This window comes from Cinclus cinclus, chromosome 1 (assembly GCF_963662255.1).
Source record: "Cinclus cinclus chromosome 1, bCinCin1.1, whole genome shotgun sequence".
NCBI classification, from domain to species: Eukaryota; Metazoa; Chordata; class Aves; order Passeriformes; family Cinclidae; genus Cinclus; species Cinclus cinclus.
In genome coordinates, this window is record NC_085046.1 from 1286529 (window position 1) to 1306785 (window position 20257).

General features: G+C 44.8%; 1 protein-coding gene across 1 annotated transcript; it reads left to right on the top strand.

Moving 5' to 3' along the window:
* Positions 1 to 289: 289 nt before the first annotated feature.
* On the top strand, positions 290 to 13392 carry MYL3 (myosin light chain 3). The gene is made up of 6 exons (XM_062493152.1): positions 290 to 412; positions 6966 to 6993; positions 10875 to 11024; positions 12107 to 12280; positions 13113 to 13190; positions 13364 to 13392. Exons 1-6 carry the CDS (start codon positions 290 to 292, stop codon positions 13390 to 13392), a joined length of 582 nt encoding a protein of 193 aa, XP_062349136.1.
* Positions 13393 to 20257: the final 6865 nt, after the last annotated feature.

A 20257-nucleotide genomic window follows, 5' to 3' on the forward strand; every position in this document is an offset into this window, starting at 1 on the left:
CCAGGCTCAGCCTAAACCGACCCCCTCCCCCCCCCCCCCCGAAGTCTCTTTTCCATGGAAGTGTTAATTGGGAACAATGCCTCATCCAAGGGCAGGATCCAAGGCAGGATCCAAAATAGCCGGGGCCAGTCTTGTCCTTTTATAGCCGCGGCCCCATTGTGAGCGTGTGACAGGTCTGGGAGGGACAATGTGGCACTTCCAGAGGGGATAAAGACCCACCGAGCCCGGGATCCTTCCTGCAGCAGCTCCTCTTCCCTGCCTTTCCCACCCTCTCCTTCCTGAACCAGCCATGGCTCCCAAGAAGCCCGAGCCTAAGAAAGCCGAGCCTAAGAAGGAAGAACCCAAACCAGCGCCTAAGCCAGCGGAACCAGAGCCCAAAAAAGAAGTGGAATTTAACCCGGCTTCGGTCAAAGTAGGTGGATTGATCCGGGGGTGGTCGTGGAGGAATTGGATACTGGGAGTTGGTATCCTCAAAAATTAGCTGGGAATTTGGTTTGGGCCGAAAAGTAAATGTTCCATGAGGGATAAACACTGCAAGGCATGGGAGGATTTCTTATTGTCCTTTGGGAACAAGGATTGTCCTTTGGGAATTGTGCTTTGGGAATTGTCCTTTGGGAACTGTCCTTTGGGAACAAGGATTGTCCTTTGGGAATTGTGCTTTGGGAATTGTCCTTTGGGAACTGTCCTTTGGGAAAAAGGATTGTCCTTTGGGAATTGTGCTTTTGGATCTGACCTTTGGGAAAGGGCATTGGATTTGGAAAAAGAAGTGGAGCTATGAGGGATCTCTTTTTAGTGGGAATTTGGAGCAGACAATCTCAGAATCAGGGAATCCCAAAATCCTAGAATGGTTTGGATTAGGAGAGAACTTAAATCCCATTCCATGGGCAGGGACACCTCCCACTATCACAGTTGCAAGCCCCCATGTCCAGCCTGGCCTTGGACATTCCAGGGATCCAGGAGCAGCTACAGCAAATCTGGGAATTCCATCCCAGCCAGGAATTCCCAGTTCCCAATATCCCATGTAAATCTTCCCTCTCTCATCTCGAAGCCATTCCCTGTGTCCTGTCCCTCCATCCCTTGTCCCCAGTCCCTCTCCAGCTCTCCTGGAGCCCCTTCAGGCCCTGCCAGGGGCTCTGAGCTCTCCCTGGAGCCTTCCCTTCTCCAAGCTGGACATTCCCAACTGATAAACATCCCTGGATCCTCAAAAAAAGCAGTTTCCCCTCAGGAAAACATGGGAATTCTGTGAGAAAGAGAATATAAGTTGCTTTGTCACCTCAGTGATTAAATTCTTCTCCTGTTCCCCATGGGACCGAGCCCAGCAGTTTGGGATTTGGGATAAATTCAGGAGGATGTTTTCCTGCCTTGAATCCCGAATTCCCTGTAAGTCTTTATGCCTTGCTGGGGTCAAAAAAGCAATGATTTGTAACATATCGAGAAATCAAAGTCCTGAGGAGTTCAGTTTTGGGGAAGTTTTGAAGGGAATGATTCCAGAGTTGGCGCCGTGCTCCCAGGACAATTCCATGACCTTGGGAATGAGGTTTGTGATGGGATCCAGCTCTGTCCAGCACCTTCGTGCTCAACATTCCAGTGCTGGAAAAGGACAGGGAAAAAGGGAATTATTTCCATTGGAGGCACAGGGAGCTCCAGCCAGGACACCGTGACTTTGTGGGAATATCCACTGGGATTTTGAGACTTTGTGGGATCAAGGGCAGCAGGGATGAGTTGTCGTTAAAAAAAAAAAAAATACCCAAACCCAAACTAGCGTCACTTAAAAAAAAAAAAAAAAAAAAAAAAAAAAAATCTTTATTTTTTTAAATCAAAACAATTCCATGCTCCACAAATTCCTTCTTATCTCAGAAAAAAAAAAAAAAAAAGAATTCCAGTGTTTTTAAAAATTGCTCTGCACGATTATTTGGGAAAATTCATCTCTTTCATGGAATTTTTTATTTTTCCCCTCAGCACGACTTGGAATTGTGAAGGTTACATATATTACAAATACTATATAGATTACAGAGTCCTCATCCCGGTATTTAGGTGCTGAAAGTTTTTCTGGAATTCCTAAGCCAGGAACAAATCCCAATCCAGTGCAGCTGTGAGAACATCCCTTCCACTCTGCAGGGAATATCCACATTCCCAAAATTTGGATCAGGGAAATTGGGAAATACGGAGTTGGAGTCTGGGACATTTTTTTTCCCAACCTCACAGAAAGGGGAGTGGATATCTCCTGGAGAAATTTTCCTGGGAATTCTTTAATTTGATCAGGAATGCTCTCGCCTGTTTGTGCAAATTCCTGCTCCATAAATCCAGCTCTGCTGGAGCCCAGGATCCCTTCCCAATGTTTGGAAAAATGCTTCAATGAGGCTTGGAATTCTCCCAATATTCCAATTTCTGCACTGCAGGATGAAATCTGTTCTTATTTCCATAATCTATGGATAAAAGTAATTAAAAAAAAAAAGTTTGAAAAACAACCGCATATCCAAACAAAATGTTCAAAATCCATCTTTTTATGGGAATGTCTCAAATTCTTTCTACTCTCAAATTATTTTTATTTCTTCCCAGATTTTACTGGTTGTGTTTGGAATTTTGGGACTTTTTTTTTTTAACCACTAAAAAGTCTCAGGATCAAAATATTCCTGTGGTAGGGAAAGGTTCTCCTCGTTGGAATTTTCCTGCCTCTCCCAGTCCTGATAATGATCCCAGGATTTTATTTGGCACCTGGAATTAAATCAGAGTTTCTCTTTTTTTTTTTCTTTTCTCTCACCTTTGGATGCTCCCAGTCTGTTGTTTTTTTTTTTTTTTTTTGGTGTCTGTTGGGATTCCACTTCCAGGGGCCTAAATGTGGGATCCAACCCTTAACTAAAGCCATTATCCCAAATTTTTGGTGTTTCTCACATGTGCATTCCCGCTGGATTTGATCCAACACTCTGAAATTTTCAACATTCCAAAGATTTCCCAAATTTCCAAGAGTGGGTGCGATTGGATGTTGTTCACAACTCATCCAAAAGAGATTTTTGGGGATTTATTTTTGCCTTTTCCAGAAGAGTTGGGCTCATTCCTTGGAAAGTATTTTTTTAAGGAAGTGTTTCTTTTTTAGGGTGATCCCTGAGCTTTTTATTTTGAGAATAAATTTTATTTATTTTATTTTATTTTATTTTATTTTATTTTATTTTATTTTATTTTATTTTATTTTATTTATGTTTCCCTGAAAAGATCTGGTAGCAAAAAAAAATTGTCCTTTCCATACATTTAATGAATTCCCACCTGGAAGTTCTTTAATAGGGAGGCGCATTTTCCCAGGAATATATTTTACTTCCATGGAGAATAATCTGAAAAGCTGAATTAATTGATGGCTTTTTAAGGACACGCAGAGTGGAAATGGCTCCTAGGTTTTTAACCACGGGAAAATGGATAATTGGATTTAAATCCTCAGTAATGAACAGGGAGAAAATCTCTGGAAGTCCATCCCTTGGGGTGGTGCCAAATTCCTATTTCTGGGTGGACTGAGTCACCCTTGGGTGAGCTGGGATAAAGGGAGATGAGACAGGAATTTGGGAATTTGTGTGGTTAAAGTTGGATGAGGTGACTGGGATAAAAATCCACATGGAGACATCTGGAATACATGAGGACCTTTAAGGATCATGGTTTTCCATGGAGAGTTATCCGTGATAACTCCACATTTTCCACTCTTTCCTGGGGGGAAAAAAAAGCAAAAAAAAAAAAAAAAGCAGCCAGAAATTATTTTTTGGGGAATGCTGGGATCTCAAGGCCGTGTTGAAACCTCACTGAACTAAAGATTGTGGAATCAACCGTGATTCCATGAGAACCTCTGGCAAAACTTCCCAATGGACAGACGAGGCGAATTCCACTGAGGCTGAATTTAGTAGAGATGGATAATAGATTTATTAGAGATCGTTAATAGATTTAATACAGATGGAAAATAGATTTAATACAGATGGATAATAGGTGCAGCTGCACGATAATATTTTTTCTCTTTCTTTCTTTTTTATTTGGAAGGTTATATCTATATTGAGAGGTTTGAGCGCTGGTGAGGGGCTTGGAACACAAATCCTGTGAGGAACGGCGGAGGGAGCTGGGGTTGTTTATCCTGGAGAAAAGGAGACTCAGGGGTGACCTTATCACTCCCTACAACTTCCCAAAAGCTGGCTGTGGTCAGGTGGGATTGGTCCCTTTCTCCAGAAAGGGAGACAGAACCAGAGGACACAGCCTCAACCTATGTCAAGGGAAAATTAGGTTGGATATTAGGAAAAAGTTTTTCACAGAAAGAGTGATAAAGTAATGGGATGGTCTGCCCGGGGAGGTGGTGGAGTCACCATCCCTGGATGTGTTTAAAAAAAAGACTGGATATGGCAGTAGGTGCCATGGTCTAGTTGAGGTGTGAGGGCTGTTATGGGTTGGACTCCATGATCTCGAAGGTCTCTTCCAACCTCGTGATTCCATGAATTCTGTTATCCCCGGAAAGCCCTGCAGGGATACAGCAAAGGAAAAGCTTCTTCCCTTTTCCCGCATGGAAAGATGGAAAAGCATCCAGGGTGGGAGCGGCACCAGGAACGGTGAATCCTGCTGGATTTCAGCTCCGCAGCTTGGAGCATTCCACAGGTGGAAGTGCCGCACGTGAGGCTGGGAAAAGGGAAATTTCCCTTGGGATGAAGGGGTTGATTTTGGGGAGGTTTTTCTGGGAGACATGGATTGGATTGTTCAGTTGAATTCCACCCCAGGGATGGAATAATTCCAAGCCCCTCCATCCTTGGGCTCTCCCAGCTCCTGCAAAATCCAGCTCCAGGAGCTGGAACTCTTTGAAATGTCCTGGCCTGTGGCCTGGAGCCATCCCAAAAAATCAACAGGAATGATCTACCCCAGAGGCACTGGGATAACGGGATAACCTGGTGACAGGAGAGCTCTGCTTTTGCTTCCCAACACTGGCTGGTACAGAATTCCCAAAATAATCCCTTCCTAACCCAGTCCCACTTCCAAAAGGGACAAAAGTTCAGAACTGCAGGAAGTGGTAGAATTCCTGAAGTTTTGGGTTATAATGGACCTTAAGGATCATCCCAATCCAGCTCTGCCATAGCAGGGACACCTTCCACTGTCCCAGGCTGCTCCAACCTGGCCTTGGATACTTCCAGGGATCCAGGAGCAGCCACAGCAAATCTGGGAAATCCTTTCCCCACCCTCTCAGCCAGAAATTCCTTCCCAATATCCCATCTAGCCCTGCCCTCTGGAATTTTAAGAGCAGACAGAAAATGAGGAATAAGTTTGTGGGGGTTTTATGCAGCAGCAACCTCTGCATGACCATGAAAAGGGTTTTCCTATTCCTGAAATATTTGGCTTTGGAATTCCAGCTGGAATTAGGGGTTGATTTCTGTTTTTACTTCCCTTTCCTTCAGAGGGTTGGAGCTGTTGGAGACCGGATCAATGTTCATCCCAGGGCACTGGAGGAGTTTATACCCATCATAATTCCTGTGGGATGTGATGGGACAGGGGATGATGGGAACGTTGTGTATTAATAGGATTAAATAGGTTTTAGTGGAAGAAAAAAAACCCCACAGGATGGTGAAATCCAAATGTAACCTCAACCCCAGGATCCTGATCCTGATGGTTTTCCTGGCCTCTTTCCAGCTCCTGCATTTTTGTCTCCTGAATCAGTGTCCCAGGGGAACAGTAAAAAAACCCCAAAAAACAACAACAACAAAGCCCCCAACCAAACAACTCCTCCCCCACCAAAAAAAAAAAAAAAAAACAAACAAAAAAATTTAAAATAAATGAATGAATGGTTGAAAAAAAACCAAACAGACAAAACTAAAATCCAACCTCCTCTTCCTCCCAAACTATCCCTGCCATGGCCAAGAGAAAATCCTGCTGCTCATCCCTGGATTCCTCGGTGTCCTATGAAAAACCAGGAATGTTGTTTCACTCTTGGAAGGGCTCCATTGTCTAAATGCTCCAGCTCCTGACTGCTGGGTGACACCAGATTTATTAATAGGACTGATGTCAGGCTTAGCCGTGCCTGGCTTAGTGCAGAGTGACTTATTGGGATTGATAAAAATTCCAGGAGATTGGAAGTTGTGAATGGCGTCAGTGGGGCCAAGGGTGGAGTTAATCCCTCCCGGAGCCTCCAGGACAAAGCCAGGGAAAGAATCCGGCGGCATCAGGGTCCAGCTGATGCCGTGAGGTGATGATTCCCTAAAGCCAGGATTGCTGGAGATGAGGAAAGTTGGAATCACGCTGATGGAAAGGTTTGGATTTGGATGGTTGACATCCTCTCTACGTCCAGGCAGGACAAAAAAACGGGAATTGTTGTGTCTCCCATATGGATTTGGACCAAATCCCACCACTGGGAGCATTGGATGGGAATGTCCTGGCTTTAAAACCTCCATTCTTAATGGAAAAAACCAAAACAAACAAACAAACAAAAAAAAAGAAAAAAAGAAAGGAAAACTGAGTTCTTTTGAAGACGATCCCTTTCGCCGGGATATTTCCCACAACCAAAATCCCAAGGGACACCATCCCAGAGTCCTTCCAAGGAAAAGGGGAATGTGGAGTCAGGGACCCATTTAGGGTGGAAAAGTTCTCGAAGATCATCAGACCCAACAATTAATCCCACGCTGCCAAGGCCACCCTGGTCCCCAGGGGCCACATCCACACGGTCCTGAAATCCCTCCAGGAATGGAGGCTCCACCTGTGGCAGCTGTGCCAGGCCTGGGCAGCTTTTCCTGGGAAGGTTTTTATTCCCAATATCCCGCCTGAACCTCCCCTGTGTGACCACATGTCCAGGTTGGGCAGGGCTTGGAGCAACCTGGGATAGTGGGAGGTGAATCCTTCATGGATCCCAATCCCCCTGGATCATAAAACTGAGAGTAAACCAGTTTCTTCTTAACTGATTCATTCCCCCCGCCCCCCCACCCCATTTCTTATAATTTTTCTTCTCTTGTTTTTGTCTCTTCCAGGTGGAATTCAGCCCCGACCAGATTGAAGGTGAGGAAGATTTTTCTCTTCCGGGCTCTGTAAATCCATCCCTGGGAAGTGCTGGGATGAGGAGGGCTGGGATATTGGAACAATTCTGGGGAGGCCGAGATTTAATTCCTGGATTTTCTTCTGCTCCTTCCCAAAATACTTCCCTCCAAAAAAAAAAAAAAAAAAAAAAAAAAAAAAAAAACAGACAAAAAACCCCCAAAAAACAACAAACCAAACCAAACCAAACCAAAACAAACAGACAAACAAAAAACCCCACAAAACCCCAAACAACAACAACAACAAATTAAAAACCCCAACAAACAAACAAACAAAAAAAAAAAAGCAGGGAATTCATGTCCCATTTCCAGGAATTACACCCCCAAAGCAGCTCAAATAAAAGTTTTTCTTTAGGGAAAAACCCTACAAATATCAATATTTCAAAGGAAAACCCTCAACTCTTCTTCGGAGAATTTTTCCTGCCTTCCATCAGAACTTAATGTGTTCCAGCTCTCCCAAACCCAGCAAATAAAACCAGGCACGGAATTTCTTTATCCTTCCAAAGTCAAACATCGGCATTAATTTCCAAGCCCTTTGTCCCAGCTCAAGAAATTGATCCCAAAACCTCCTGCCTGAAGTCCTGGGAACCCTGGGATTGCAGCTGTCCCCTTTTCCCTCAAAAAATCAGCCTGGGTTTTACGGGATAATTGATGGATGGAATGAAACATCTGGCAGGATTTGCCTTTGTTCCTCAAACCCTTGGGAGAGCCTCTAAAAGACGGCATCGGGAAAGGGGTCAATAAGAACAGGGGAAAATCAATCAGGGAGAAGTTTAATTATCACCTCCCTTTGTCTTTGAGGAGGATCCAGGCATCTCAGGAAGATTGGATTTGTCGGCTGATCCCAAAGCTGGAATTCCAAGCAGGAATTCCATCCTCAGGGTGGGATATTCCTGGTCTATCCCCATTAATTTGTGTTCCGGCAGGCAGCTGATCCCAAATGGAGGTGGTGGAGAAAAAACAGAAGCTGCAGCACCGCAAGGGCTTTTAAAACTCCCCCAATTCCTTCTTTTTGCTGAGGAAAAGGTTGTGTGGAACAAAGGATTCCCTGGAAGGATTCGGGGTGGATGTTCTGATCCCCAAAATGTTGCTCCAGGAGAAGAATTGACGGTCTGGGGTGAAGCTCTGTGGACATTTTTATGTGTCCTGTCTATTCAGAACCCGGCAATGTCTATTTAAAAACCTGGATTTGGGGCTCTTCAGCTTCCAGAATTGCTGGAAAAGGGGGAATAGGAGCTGTTCCAGATGGGCAGAGAGGCAGCAATTAGGAATCTGAAAATATCCATTGCTCTGCTCCTGGCCAGAGGGAGGGCAAAGGACACTGAGGTGGTTTTGGTGCTTGGAGGGGAATTTCACGGAGTCAGCAAATGCAAATGAAGAGATTAAAATAGTAGGGAGAAAACAAACAAACAAAAAAAAAAACCAAAAAAAACCCAAACAAACCACAAAAAAAAACCCAAAACCCAAAAACAAAACAAAACAAAACAAAACCAAAAAAACCCACAAAAAAGCCAAAAAAAACAACAACAACAAAAAAAAAAAATCCCCAAAACACCCCAAACCCTTGGAAATCTGAGCTGTCAGGAATTTTGCTGGATTGGGAATCTTGAGGAGATGGTGCTCAGCACTTGGTCCAGGGAGTTGGAGAGAGGTGATGGATGAGGAGCTCAGGGAGGTGGGAATATTTCCCATTTTTCCTCAGCTACCTCGGCTGTGAGATCCCCCCTGGAAAAGAGCTGGGAAAGGGGACTCTGCCCCCATTGCACTGTCTGCAAGGAGCCCAGGAAAATCCACGATTGCCCTCTGCTGGAATGAGGGGCTGGAAAGGGATCGGGGCTCTGCCCTGGGACAGGAGGGAAAATCCTCCAGGTGGAGAGAGGGGAAAGAAGAGAGCGGAAAGAAGGAAACAAGGGGACGTTAGCCCCGGATGAGAAGGTTCTGTGTTGTTTGGAAGTGCTGGATGAAGAAGGAAATGAGGAAAATTGGAGTGGAATAATCAAAATGGTAAGGGGGAGAGAAAGGAGGAGAGGAAAATCCAGCAAAAGTCAAAGAGGGAAGGACAGAGGGAAAGAAACAGAGGAAAAGAAAGAAAAAAAAATGGAGATGGAACGAAGAGAAGGAGTTGGGGAATATGGAGAAAAGCTGGGCTGAATGGTTGAATGAATCAGGATTTAGGGAAAAGAGGATAATCTCCCAGAGTCTGGAAAAATGGGAGGGAAATAAAGGTGGAAAAGCAACAGCAGCACAAGGGGCAGATCCAGGGATTTAAAACCAAGGGGATTTCTGAGATTAGCTGTGGATGGTGCACTGGGAAGTCAAGGATAGCAGTGAAGTTAAAGGATTAAGGATAAAGTTAAAGGATAAAGGATAAAATAAAAGCATAAAGTAAAAGGATAAATGATAAAGGTAAAGGATAAAGGATGAAGGATAAAGGATGAAGTTAAAGGATGAAGGATAAAGTATGAACTCAAAGGAAAAAGGATGGATTTAAAGGAAAAGGGATAAAATTAAAGGATAAAGGATGAAGTTAAAGGATAAAGGATGAAGTTAAAGGATAAAGGATGAAGTTAAAGGATAACAATGAAGGATAACAGGATCCTCCTCCCACCCTGCAATTCCAGCAGGGAGAGGAGAGCCTGAGCAGCTGGAGGATCTGGGGAAGTCTGTGCTGGATCCTGCCCTGACTCCGTGAGGATCATGGAATCATTCCTGATCCCAAGCTTTACCCCAAGTCCAACATCCAGTGTCCTCAAGCACCACAGCCACAGGAAATCAGTGGTGGAAAGGGGAACCTTTCCCGTGGGAATGCTGGTACCAGATCCTGCTCCTCACAGGAGAGGGACTCAGTTTAGGGGGATGTGATGGGAATGTCCCTGGGTGTCTCTGTCTGTCCCTGGGTGTCCATGTTTATCCCTGGCTGTCCCTGAGTGTCCCTGGGTGTCTCTGTCTGTCCCTGGGTGTCCATGTTTATCCCTGGCTGTCCCTGAGTGTCCCTGGGTGTCCCTGTCTGTCCCTGGGTGTCCATGTTTATCCCTGGCTGTCCCTGGCTGTCCCTGAGTGTCCCTGGGTGTCCCTGGCTGTCCTGATCCCAGGAATTGCCCCTGTACAGGAGGCAGAACTTCTGCCCTGGGCAGGGACCGAGCTGGAACAGAGACCAGAGAGGGGTTGGAGTCTCGTCCCTGGGGATATTCCAGAATTATCTGGATGTCACCCTGAGCCCTGTGCTCTGGGATGGCCCTGCTGGAGCAGGGAGGTGCCACCAACTGCCCCTCTCTGGTCCCTTCCAACCTGACCCATCCTGGAATTCTGGGATAAGGTTTTCCGTGCAGCTTCCCCCTCTTGCACACCGCTTGTTAGGTATTCCAGTATTTTTCCCAGTGTTTATTCCCAGTTTTTTTCCTGGCATAGCTCATTTCCAGCTCCTAGAGGTGCTCCTGGAGCTCTGGGTGCTGGGTCAGTGCTCTCAAAGAATCCAGGATTTCATCCAAGATCCGGTTCTCCCACGAGCAGAGCAGCTGTTGAATCCTGGGCCTTCCTGAGTGCTCCAGAGGAGCTGGAAAAGCTCCCAAGGCCATCAATTTCTCCTGTTTTCCAAACTTTCCCATGTTAACCGAGACGGAAATACCACGGGAGAATTATTTTGACCTCTCCATTTCCATTCCCTGGTGGAACCGGAAAAAGCAGGAAAGGAGGAACACAAACATCAGAGATAACAAAGCTCATCCAAACTTCTCCCAAACCACGAAACGAAACGCTCAGGCGCTTAGCGAGGGAAAGCCCTCCTTTGGATTTATCTTTATCCGAGGGAGCGTGGAATGAATTTCTCCCGACCTTCTTTCCTTGCAGAATTCAAGGAAGCGTTTTCCCTCTTCGACCGGACCCCCAAGTCGGAGATGAAAATCACCTACGCCCAGTGTGGGGACGTCCTGAGGGCTTTGGGGCAGAACCCCACCCAGGCTGAGGTCATGAAATTGCTCGGCAGACCCAAACCGGAAGGTTGGTGGCCACCTCCATTTGTTTTGGGAAAGGGCATTCCCAGAATTATTCCTGGAGAAGGTGAGGTCTCCGTTTTCCGAGTGTGGAAGAAACCCAGGATATGGAGCAAAACTGACAGCAGAAAGGGAGGAAAAATTTGTCTGGTAATCAAGATAATTGCCCCAAACTGAGGGGAATTAATTAATTAATTAAACAGCCTTGGGTATCAATGCGGTTCAAAATAACAATTTTTTTTTTTGTCTTTTAAAATTGCATTTATGAAGGATTTCACGTGTTTTTTTTTCCTAAACGTTGGGTATTTCCAACACATCCAGGCACACAAAGGGATAACCTGGATGGAAGGACACAGATTGTCCCACAGGAGATGGGTGGGAAAGACTGTAATGATTGCAGTGATGTCCTTCTGTATTCCACATTTCCATGTTCTTCTCTCCTTTTATCCAGTGTTTATCGCCACAGTTCTCTGCTCATGCCGGATATCCCGCGGTTAATTCCCAAATCTCCCAGAATTTCCCCAAACTTCCATTTCCAGGCTATTCTCTCCTTTTATCCAAAGTTTATTCTCACAGTTCTGCCCTCACGGTGGATACCCTGCAGTTAATTCCCAGCTCTCCCAGAATTCCCCCAAACCTCCATTGCAACTCTCTTCTCTCCTTTTATCCAACATTTATCCCACATTTCTGTGCTCATGGTTCATTCCCAACTTTCCCAGAATCTCCCCAAGCTTCCATCTCCACACTCTTTTCTCCCTTAACCTGGAATTCATCCCCTCACGATTTCTGCCCTCACAGTGGATATCCCATGATTAATTCCCAACCCTTCCAGAATTCCCCCCAAGCTTCCTTTTCCAGGCTCTTCTCTCATTTTATCCAGCATTTGTCCCCACAGATCTACCCCAGGCTGGATATCCTGCAGTTAATTCCCAACTCTCCCAGAATCCATAAAACCTTCCATTTCCATGTTCTTCTCTCCTTCTATCCAACGTTTATCCCCACATTTCTGCCCTGATAGTGGATATCCCACGGTTAATTCCCAACTCTCCCAGAATACCCCCAAGCTTCCATTTCCCCGATGTTTTCCAGAGATGAATTCCAAGATGATCGACTTTGAGACCTTCCTGCCCATGCTCCAGCACATTGCCAAGACCAAGGACACCGGAACCTACGAGGATTTCGTGGAAGGGCTCCGGGTGTTCGACAAGGAGGGGAATGGCACGGTCATGGGAGCCGAGCTCCGCCACGTCCTGGCCACGCTAGGTGAGGAACACCTTCCCTTGGGAATTTCCATCCCTCCTTTTCCGCCTCCCTCTTTTCCCGTTCATGTTTTGTTTCTCCTATAAATATCTCATTCCTATGCTGCCATATAATAATAATTATCATAAAATTTCTAACCCTACCCACTGTCCCCATTTTTCTGCACTTCCAAGGGGCGCTTCCATCCCTCCCTTCTCCTCTCCCTCCCTCCTTCCCGTTGTGTTTGATTTCTCCAATAAATACCAAATTCCCATTGCCATAAATCATCCCGACATTGCCAATCCCAACGATTCCCTTGGTTTGTCTCCATTCTGCTTCGCCAAATCAAAGCCTTACGAGCCAATAGGCACCAAACATTTAATAGAATTTAGTTTAATTAAATCCATCCCTGATCCGTACCAAAGATCCCAAATTTCACCTTGGAATCTTCCAGAACCTCAGACTCAGAGGGGAACTGAGTTTTCACGGAGAGTTTTTTTTCCTCAGGGCTTGGTTAAAATGGACCCAAACCTTCAAGATCTGGCATTTAGACTGAACTTATTTTTGGGAAAATGAGTTGTGCCCATAACATCCTGTGGGTTTCCATCTTTTTTCCTGTCTTTCTGGATTTTGGATTAAATTTACTCTCAAATCCGCACCCAGATGTGGGTCAGGTTTGGAATTTGGGACAAGTTGGCAAATCCAAAACGAGCTTTTCCCAAATTCCCCCAGGAGAAACATCCTTCCCCCCCTCCCCCCCCCCCCCCCTTCTCTCTCACTCCCATTTGTGCTCTTCAGGAGCTTCCTGAATTCCCAAATCTGGGATTTTGATCCAGGGATTTTGTTTTCCGTGCAGGGGAGAGGCTGACTGAGGAGGAGGTGGATAAATTGATGGCTGGGCAGGAAGATGCCAACGGCTGCATCAACTACGAAGGTGGGTAGGACCCCTGAAGGCTTCTTTAAAATATTCCCAAGAAATTTTAAAACCACGAAAAATCTGGAGCAAATTCGGGGTCTATAATTCTCCTGATAAACCCCATTCCTGAAAGTTAACTGTGTTTTCCATAGGATAACCGATGCTTATTTCCCTCTTTTTTTCCCCCCCAGCTTTTGTGAAGCACATCATGGCAAACTGAGCCCAGGTGAGTCTCCTCTGCCCTTCTCCTGGAATTCCACGTCCTCATTCCTGAAGGACTGACTGGAAACTTCCAAAAATAAATATTTCTCAAGCGCATTTGTAAATCCCTGCTCCCAAACTCCTGAAAAAGCAAGGAAACAGAATTGAGAGAGGGGAATAAAATAGAAGGAAAGGAGATAAGAGGGAATCAGAAATGTTTACACCACCGGCCGTGCAATTAGTGGCTTTCTATAAATCCAGCTCCCACCATCTCCTGACAAAGGATTAGTTTTCCAGGAAAAGGCCGGAGCTTTGTCCAAAACATCCAAACCACGGCACCACCGAGGGCATCTCAAATGAGCTGGGCTTTGTTTCCAGGATTTACTGGGCTGGGTTTATCCCAGTTTTACTGGAAAAGGCGCCCGCCGCCTTGGTCTGGCATTCCCTGGGTTTTCTCCCTGCTCAGCTCTTGGGGAAGGAGCTGACCAATCCATCTATTCTGATATCCTGGGAAAAACTGCACTCAGGTTTGGGCTGGATGTTTTGGGTTTCCTTTGTTTGTTTTTAGACCTTCCCCTTGGCTCTGGTTTATTTTTAGGCCCAGCTTTGGTTTGGTTTTGGAGGTGGCCTGGCTGTGCTGTGCTGACTTTGGATTTGGGGTTAAGTAAGAGTCACAACCAGGTTTTTTTGGGAATTTTGTTCCAAGATAGAACTTAACAAAATATAAACAAGCTAAAAAAATAATCAAAATTGGATTGGGGAGTTTTTTTCCTTTATTTCAATTATTTTCCTATTAGAATTATTTTTTTTTTCCTTAAGGCATTTATATTTGAACTTGGAATCTGGTTTGAAACTTTTCCAATGTGTTCCCAGTTTTTGAGAGCAAAGATCAGGAGTCTTGGTGTTATCCCAATCCATGATCCCTGCCTCTTGTTTAGGGATGTTTTCAATCCTTAATCCAAACCCACTGCCATGGGAAATTCCCATTCCAATGGGAAAAATTGTCAGCCACCAGAGAAAACAAAGTGAGCCTGGAAATCTGGGAAGCTGGAAAACTGGAATGGGATTGGGAAGCAATTTTGTTTCTGATGGGTTTGGAAAGTGGGCTGGGAGCTTGTGATTCCCAGGAAATGAACATTCCTGGGATTTGCCAACGAGCCTCTCAGTGGTGTCATCTAGTGATGGCCCCTCCACCCCGGCTGTGGGGCTGTTGGAATGTTTTTGGGAATGACAAATGGAATGCCCACCCTGGAGGGAGGGAAGGTCCTTCAGCCCCAGGATCTGAGCTCGGTGGGAATCTGGAGCTGAGCCCAAAATTCAGGAACGACTCCATCCCTTGGCCACGCCCATAAATCTGCCTCTCTGTTATCAGGATGAAACGGATCCCTTCCTCCTGATTTCCTTTTCTCCAGATTTCCTGAGGGAACTGGGATCATTTTATATGGAATGCTCTTGCCTGGATTGGCTCCAGGTGTGTTAGGGATTGATTCCCATGTTTTCTCCGTCACTGAGCACGGGATCGCAGGGTGACGACGATTCCGTGTTTTGGCAGCTCCCGTTGTTGATAGGCTGAGGATGATTCCTGGTGGAATTGTTTGTTCCTTAATTTCCCCTCAAATTCTTAAAAATATCTCTTCTCTTTCAGGACAAGATAAGCATGGAGAATTCCAGATTTCGGCCTCAGATTACCATGTGCTGGAATTTCTCCTTGTTTTTCAGCCCAGATTCCCATTCCAGAGCTCCAAAATGTGCCTAAGTCCCGAAAAATATTTGGATATTTTTGTTTAATTTGGCTTGCTCCTCCATGGAAAAAAGGGTGGATCCTGTGGAGATCCAATGGAAGAAACTGGAATGTGAACTATGAATCCCTGGGATTTTTTTTAGGATGAAGGATATAAACAGAAACACAAAATTGAGGAAAAGGGAGGAATTGTTTTCATTAATAAATCGATCAGAATATGATTTATCCCTTTCCCCATCCCAAACTCCATCTTGTCCCCGTGTTTACGGGACACGAGTAAAAATCCCAGGAATATCCTTCATCCTTAGGGAAGAACTGTGGAATTCCCAGAAACTGGCAACAAACAAAACATTGCTGACATTTTTTTCTCTGCTTTGGATGATGGAAAACTAAGGATATAAAAGAAAAAAAAATACCAAATTAAAGCAAAATTTGTTAAAATCCATCTTTTCTCCATGAAGATTCCTTGCCATTGCGATAATTTCCCTAGGAAACAAGGAAAAGTCTTCCCCAAAGGGAAACTGGAAGTTGTTCTAACAAACACATCCTGGTCCTGGAGTTTTTTGCAGTAAAAAAAGGGATTTTCCTCATCTTTGTTTCCTCGTTGTTTCTGTGTCCGTGTGAGGGAAGGGGAAAAGGGAAAGAATTCCTGAGGAAAACCTCAGCAAAGGCCAAGGAAAGTTGAGAAGCATGGAAAATCACATGGATTAAGAGAGCTTCTTTTTCTGGGGAATAATAATTGAAAAAGCAAGGGAAAAAAAATCCTCTGGGGCAGGAAAAAAGGAGAGGCCAGGAGCTGGGAGAGATTTTTAGGGAATGCCAAAGAACCTGGAGAGGCAAAAGTCCTGGAGCAGAAGGGATTGTTAAAACTGGGAAATTCTGAGTTTAATGAAAGAAAGATCAGTGTAATGACGGAATTCCGGGATACGAACAGATGGGAATGACTGAGAAGGTCAGGTCATTCCCACAGAGGATGGCAAAGAGAACACAACTCGAATTCCATGGACACACAACCTGTCCCGGTATGTGCCGGGGAATGACCAGAAAGGAAAATCAGCAGGGAGAGCAAATCAGAATAAATAAGGAATTTTTTCCTTTCCTTTCCTTTCCTTTCCTTTCCTTTCCTTTCCTTTCCTTTCCTTTCCTTTCCTTTCCTTTCCTTTCCTTTCCTTTCCTTTCCTTTCCTTTCCTTTCCTTTCCTTTCCTTTCCTTTCCTTTCCTTTCCTTTCCTTTCCTTTCCTTTCCTTTCCTTTCCTTTCCTTCCCTTCCCTTCCCTTCCCTTCCCTTCCCTTCCCTTCCCTTCCCTTCCCTTCCCTTCCCTTCCCTTCCCTTCCCTTCCCTTCCCTTCCCTTCCCTTCCCTTCCCTTCCCTTCCCTTCCCTTCCCTTCCCTTCCCTTCCCTTCCCTTCCCTTCCCTTCCCTTCCCTTCCCTTCCCTTCCCTTCCCTTCCCTTCCCTTCCCTTCCCTTCCCTTCCCTTCCCTTCCCTTCCCTTCCCTTCCCTTCCCTTCCCTTCCCTTCCCTTCCCTTCCCTTCCCTTCCCTTCCCTTCCCTTCCCGTTTTTATTCAATCAATCATTCAATCAATCAATTAACTAATCCACCTGCATCTCCCTGAAATTAAATATTTTTTATCTTTCCAACAGTTTCCTCTGACAGCAGAATTTCTATTAATTATTTTTTAAAATTTTTTGCCAAAATTGCCCCTGATTTTAAACGCGAATTTCCTCCTAAAGAATCTGCAGGTTTTTGGGTTCTTTCTCCCCAGAGCTAATCCCATGGTTAATTTTTCTCACCAGATTTATTCGATTTTCCTTGGTTTGTTTTTTTTTTGTTTGTTTGTTTGTTAGTTTTTGGGGTTTTTTGCTTGTTTTTTGTTTTGTTTTGTTTTATTTTCTAGGAGTTGAGGGTTTTTTTGTTTTTTTTTTGTTGTTTGTTTTTTGGTTTTTTGGGGCTTTTTTGTTGTTTTGTTTTTTGCTTTTTTTTTTTTTTCTGTTTAACTCAGGGATTAATCACCCTTTAGAATCCATGTTCTTCCCTCCACTCCAGATAAAACAGCTCCAAACAACTCAATTCCCAGTTTTATTTACCACAGAAATCCCTGGAATTCCCTGAAGTTCCTTACACACCTCTGTCCACCTCTCCTTCTTTAAAGCAAAGAATTTGCCTGCATTCCCTAAATTGCATCTATCCCAGGAGCTGCTCTGGGATAACGGGGAGCTGGAATTTTCCAAGGAGCTGGATTGCGGAGCAGGGACCTCCAGGCTGTTTTTTTCCTCCATTCCCGTCCCTCCTGCTGACTCCAGCAAACCCCAATTCCCTGGAGGATCCTCAATTCCAATAATCCATCAATTACCAAAACCTCGGGAAGACGGGAAATGTCTGGAGCCAGGGCAGTACAGCCAAGGAAAACAGCTCCCAAAAATCCCAAAACTGCTCTTCCAGCCTGTGCCCAGTGCCACCAGCAGGGAATTTTTTGCCAGAGGGGAACGTGCTCAGCCTATCCCAACTTCCCCTGGATAAACACAGGACAGATCCTTTTTCCCTGTGGCTTCCCACAAATCCCTCCAGGAGCAAAAGGAACAGCAAGCAACGGGGCTAAAAAAAGGAAACGTCGGTGGGGATGCGGCCAGACGGACGAGCACGGAGTGTCCCCGAGGCTGGATAAATATTCCAAACTTGGATGGAATTTTTTGCAATGCTGTTTTACCTCTGGGTTTCTTTTTAAAAAGAAATCCCCCCAAAAAACCAAAACCCCACAAAAAACCCAAGAACCCTCTGGAAGCCCCTCCTGGGCAGGGCTCCAATGGGATAAACATGAACAGGAATTCCTGGTTTTGTTTTTTAGCTCCTCTGGACAATTTCTCATCCCTGATTTCACAAACAAATGTCCAGGTGTGACAGACCCAGCCACGGTATCCCAAAAAAATCCCTGCCAGGTTTGGCTCCTGCCTTTCCCATCTTTGGAAGCTCATGGTCCTTCCTCCACATCCATGGAATTCCAAGGATCAGGTGTAGCTCCTGGGCTGGAGGCGTTCCGAGACTTCTAAGGATCCATTTCCATGTTGGATCCCATCTCCCACCAGCCCTTCATGAGCCAGAGATTCCCGGAATTGTTTGGCTTGGAAATTCCAAGGAATTTCCAATTGGAATTCCAATGGAATGTCATCATGTGAGGGACACCTGCCACAATCCCAGCTTGTTCCCAGCTCTTTCCAACCTGAACATTTCCAGGGATAAGGGTTGAGCTCCAGTCTGGGAACAACACCGGACAAAGAGGTTTGTGTGCATTCCCATAAAACCTGGAGCTGGAATCTGCAAACTGAGCCCTGCATGATTGAGTCAATCCTTCCCGGATTAACAATTCCCAGAAATCCTGCAGCATCCCGCAGGAGATCCATTTCTACCTTCCCTCCCTGGATCTGGGATAATTCCCAACGCTGAATCCCACGGCACTGACAAAGCCTCAGTGCAGCAGCTCCGGTGGTAATTTTATTTTTTTTTTTTTTCATTTTGGGATCCTGCATTTCCTTCCCCACAGATCAGCTGCAGGACGGAATTGGATTCCGAACGTGGATATTTGCAAGCCCATGGATGTGCTGAGGATTCTTTTCCTGCATCGTTTGGAACCCCCCGGAGTAAATTCAGAGCCTGAGCTGCATCCCCCAAATCCAGCTCCCATTTTTAGGGATTCAAAGGAACGACCTCAATTTCCCCTTCACAGCTGAGGGAATTTTATGTCCTCTCCCAGCGTTTTTTTCCACATTTCCCTCCTCCTTTTTTTTTTTTTTTTTTTTTTTACTAGTTGAAAATCGCTCTCCAAGTGCCCTGGGAGTAAAAACCACCAATTAAAATCCCCTCATTACCAAGGGCGGAACTCCACAGCCTGGAGAGGAGGGAAAAACAAAAGAATAAAGGGATTTTTGAATTCCTTGTTTTTGAAATTCCAGCGTGAACCAGCTCCCGAATGGGTAGTTAAAAGCAGTGTTCAAAACCAAAGAACATCATCCCGTCAGGAAAGTTAATGGAGCAGAACACTCAGCTCCGAGTTTTCCTCGTGTCTGCTCTGGGAATGTTTGTTCGGAGAGGTTTTTAATGGAGAACAGGTGCTGGAGGCAGAAATTTGGGAATAAATGGGGCGGAAAAAATGGCCAAAATAGAAGAGTGTGACACAGAGAGAGAGAGAGAGAGAGAGAGCAGGTTGCAAACAATAATTCCAGGGAATATTAATGGCAGCTCTTGGATTTGAGGGAGAAATTGTGTTCCTGTGATTTCCTGAGGTTTTGAACCTCCTGGGATTAGGCTGGGATTGGGCACGAGCATCATTCCCTGGAATCAATGTGAGTTTTTTTTCTTCCAAACAGCTCAAAAAATGAAAACGTTCTTTCCGAAGGGAGTATTGCAGTGTTTTGTATTCATATCCTTGTTTCTCCTTCTGGCCTCGAGAACAAATGGAATTTTCTTTCCCGTTTTTCTTTTTTTTTTTTTTTCCTTCTCCTTTCTCCACTTGTTCCTCCCCCAGTGCCAGCCAAATGAATTGGTGGCAGGAAAGCTGGGAAAAGGCAAAAGAATGAAATATTTTTTTAAAAAAATATATGATTAGATTAATTGGAGCTGATAGGGAGACATCAGGAACGATTAAGGAATTATGAAAAATCTACTTTATTCTGGGAAATCTGTGATGATTCTGGGAATCTGGGAAATCTGGGAAAATAGGATGAAATTGTGGGTGGAGCTGGAGGACAGCAAAGCAAAAAGCTGCAGATTTTTGGCCCAAAATTCCTCCCTTGTTACAAAAGCATCACCATGGGATGGATCCTGCCTGGATCCAGAGGATCCGCACAGGTTTATTCCAGGAATTTGAGAAGCAAAGATCAGAACACTTCTTGGAATATCTTTTTTTTTTTTTTTTTTAATCCAACTCATTGATAGTTTGCAAATGAATTTGGGATGGTAAGAGGGCAGGGAGGAGAGATTCTGGAAAAGCAAACCCTTGTGGATTATCTGGGAACACTTTGGAACTTGGCTCTTTCCTGGGATGTTATTAAGGGTCAAATTATTTGGCATTAAAAAAAAAAAAAGACAAAAATTAGAAATAATTTTCATTTTCCAGAATTTTTGCCTTTACTACTCCCAGGAAATAAAGT

Coding starts and splice junctions, on each gene's coding strand:
- MYL3 (XM_062493152.1), top strand. CDS start 290: ATGGCTCCCAAGAAGCCCGAGCCTAAGAAAGCCGAGCCTAAGAAGGAA. Junction 413..6,965: donor TTAACCCGGCTTCGGTCAAA/GTAGGTGGATTG, acceptor TGTCTCTTCCAG/GTGGAATTCAGCCCCGACCA. Junction 11,025..12,106: donor CGGCAGACCCAAACCGGAAG/GTTGGTGGCCAC, acceptor GATGTTTTCCAG/AGATGAATTCCAAGATGATC.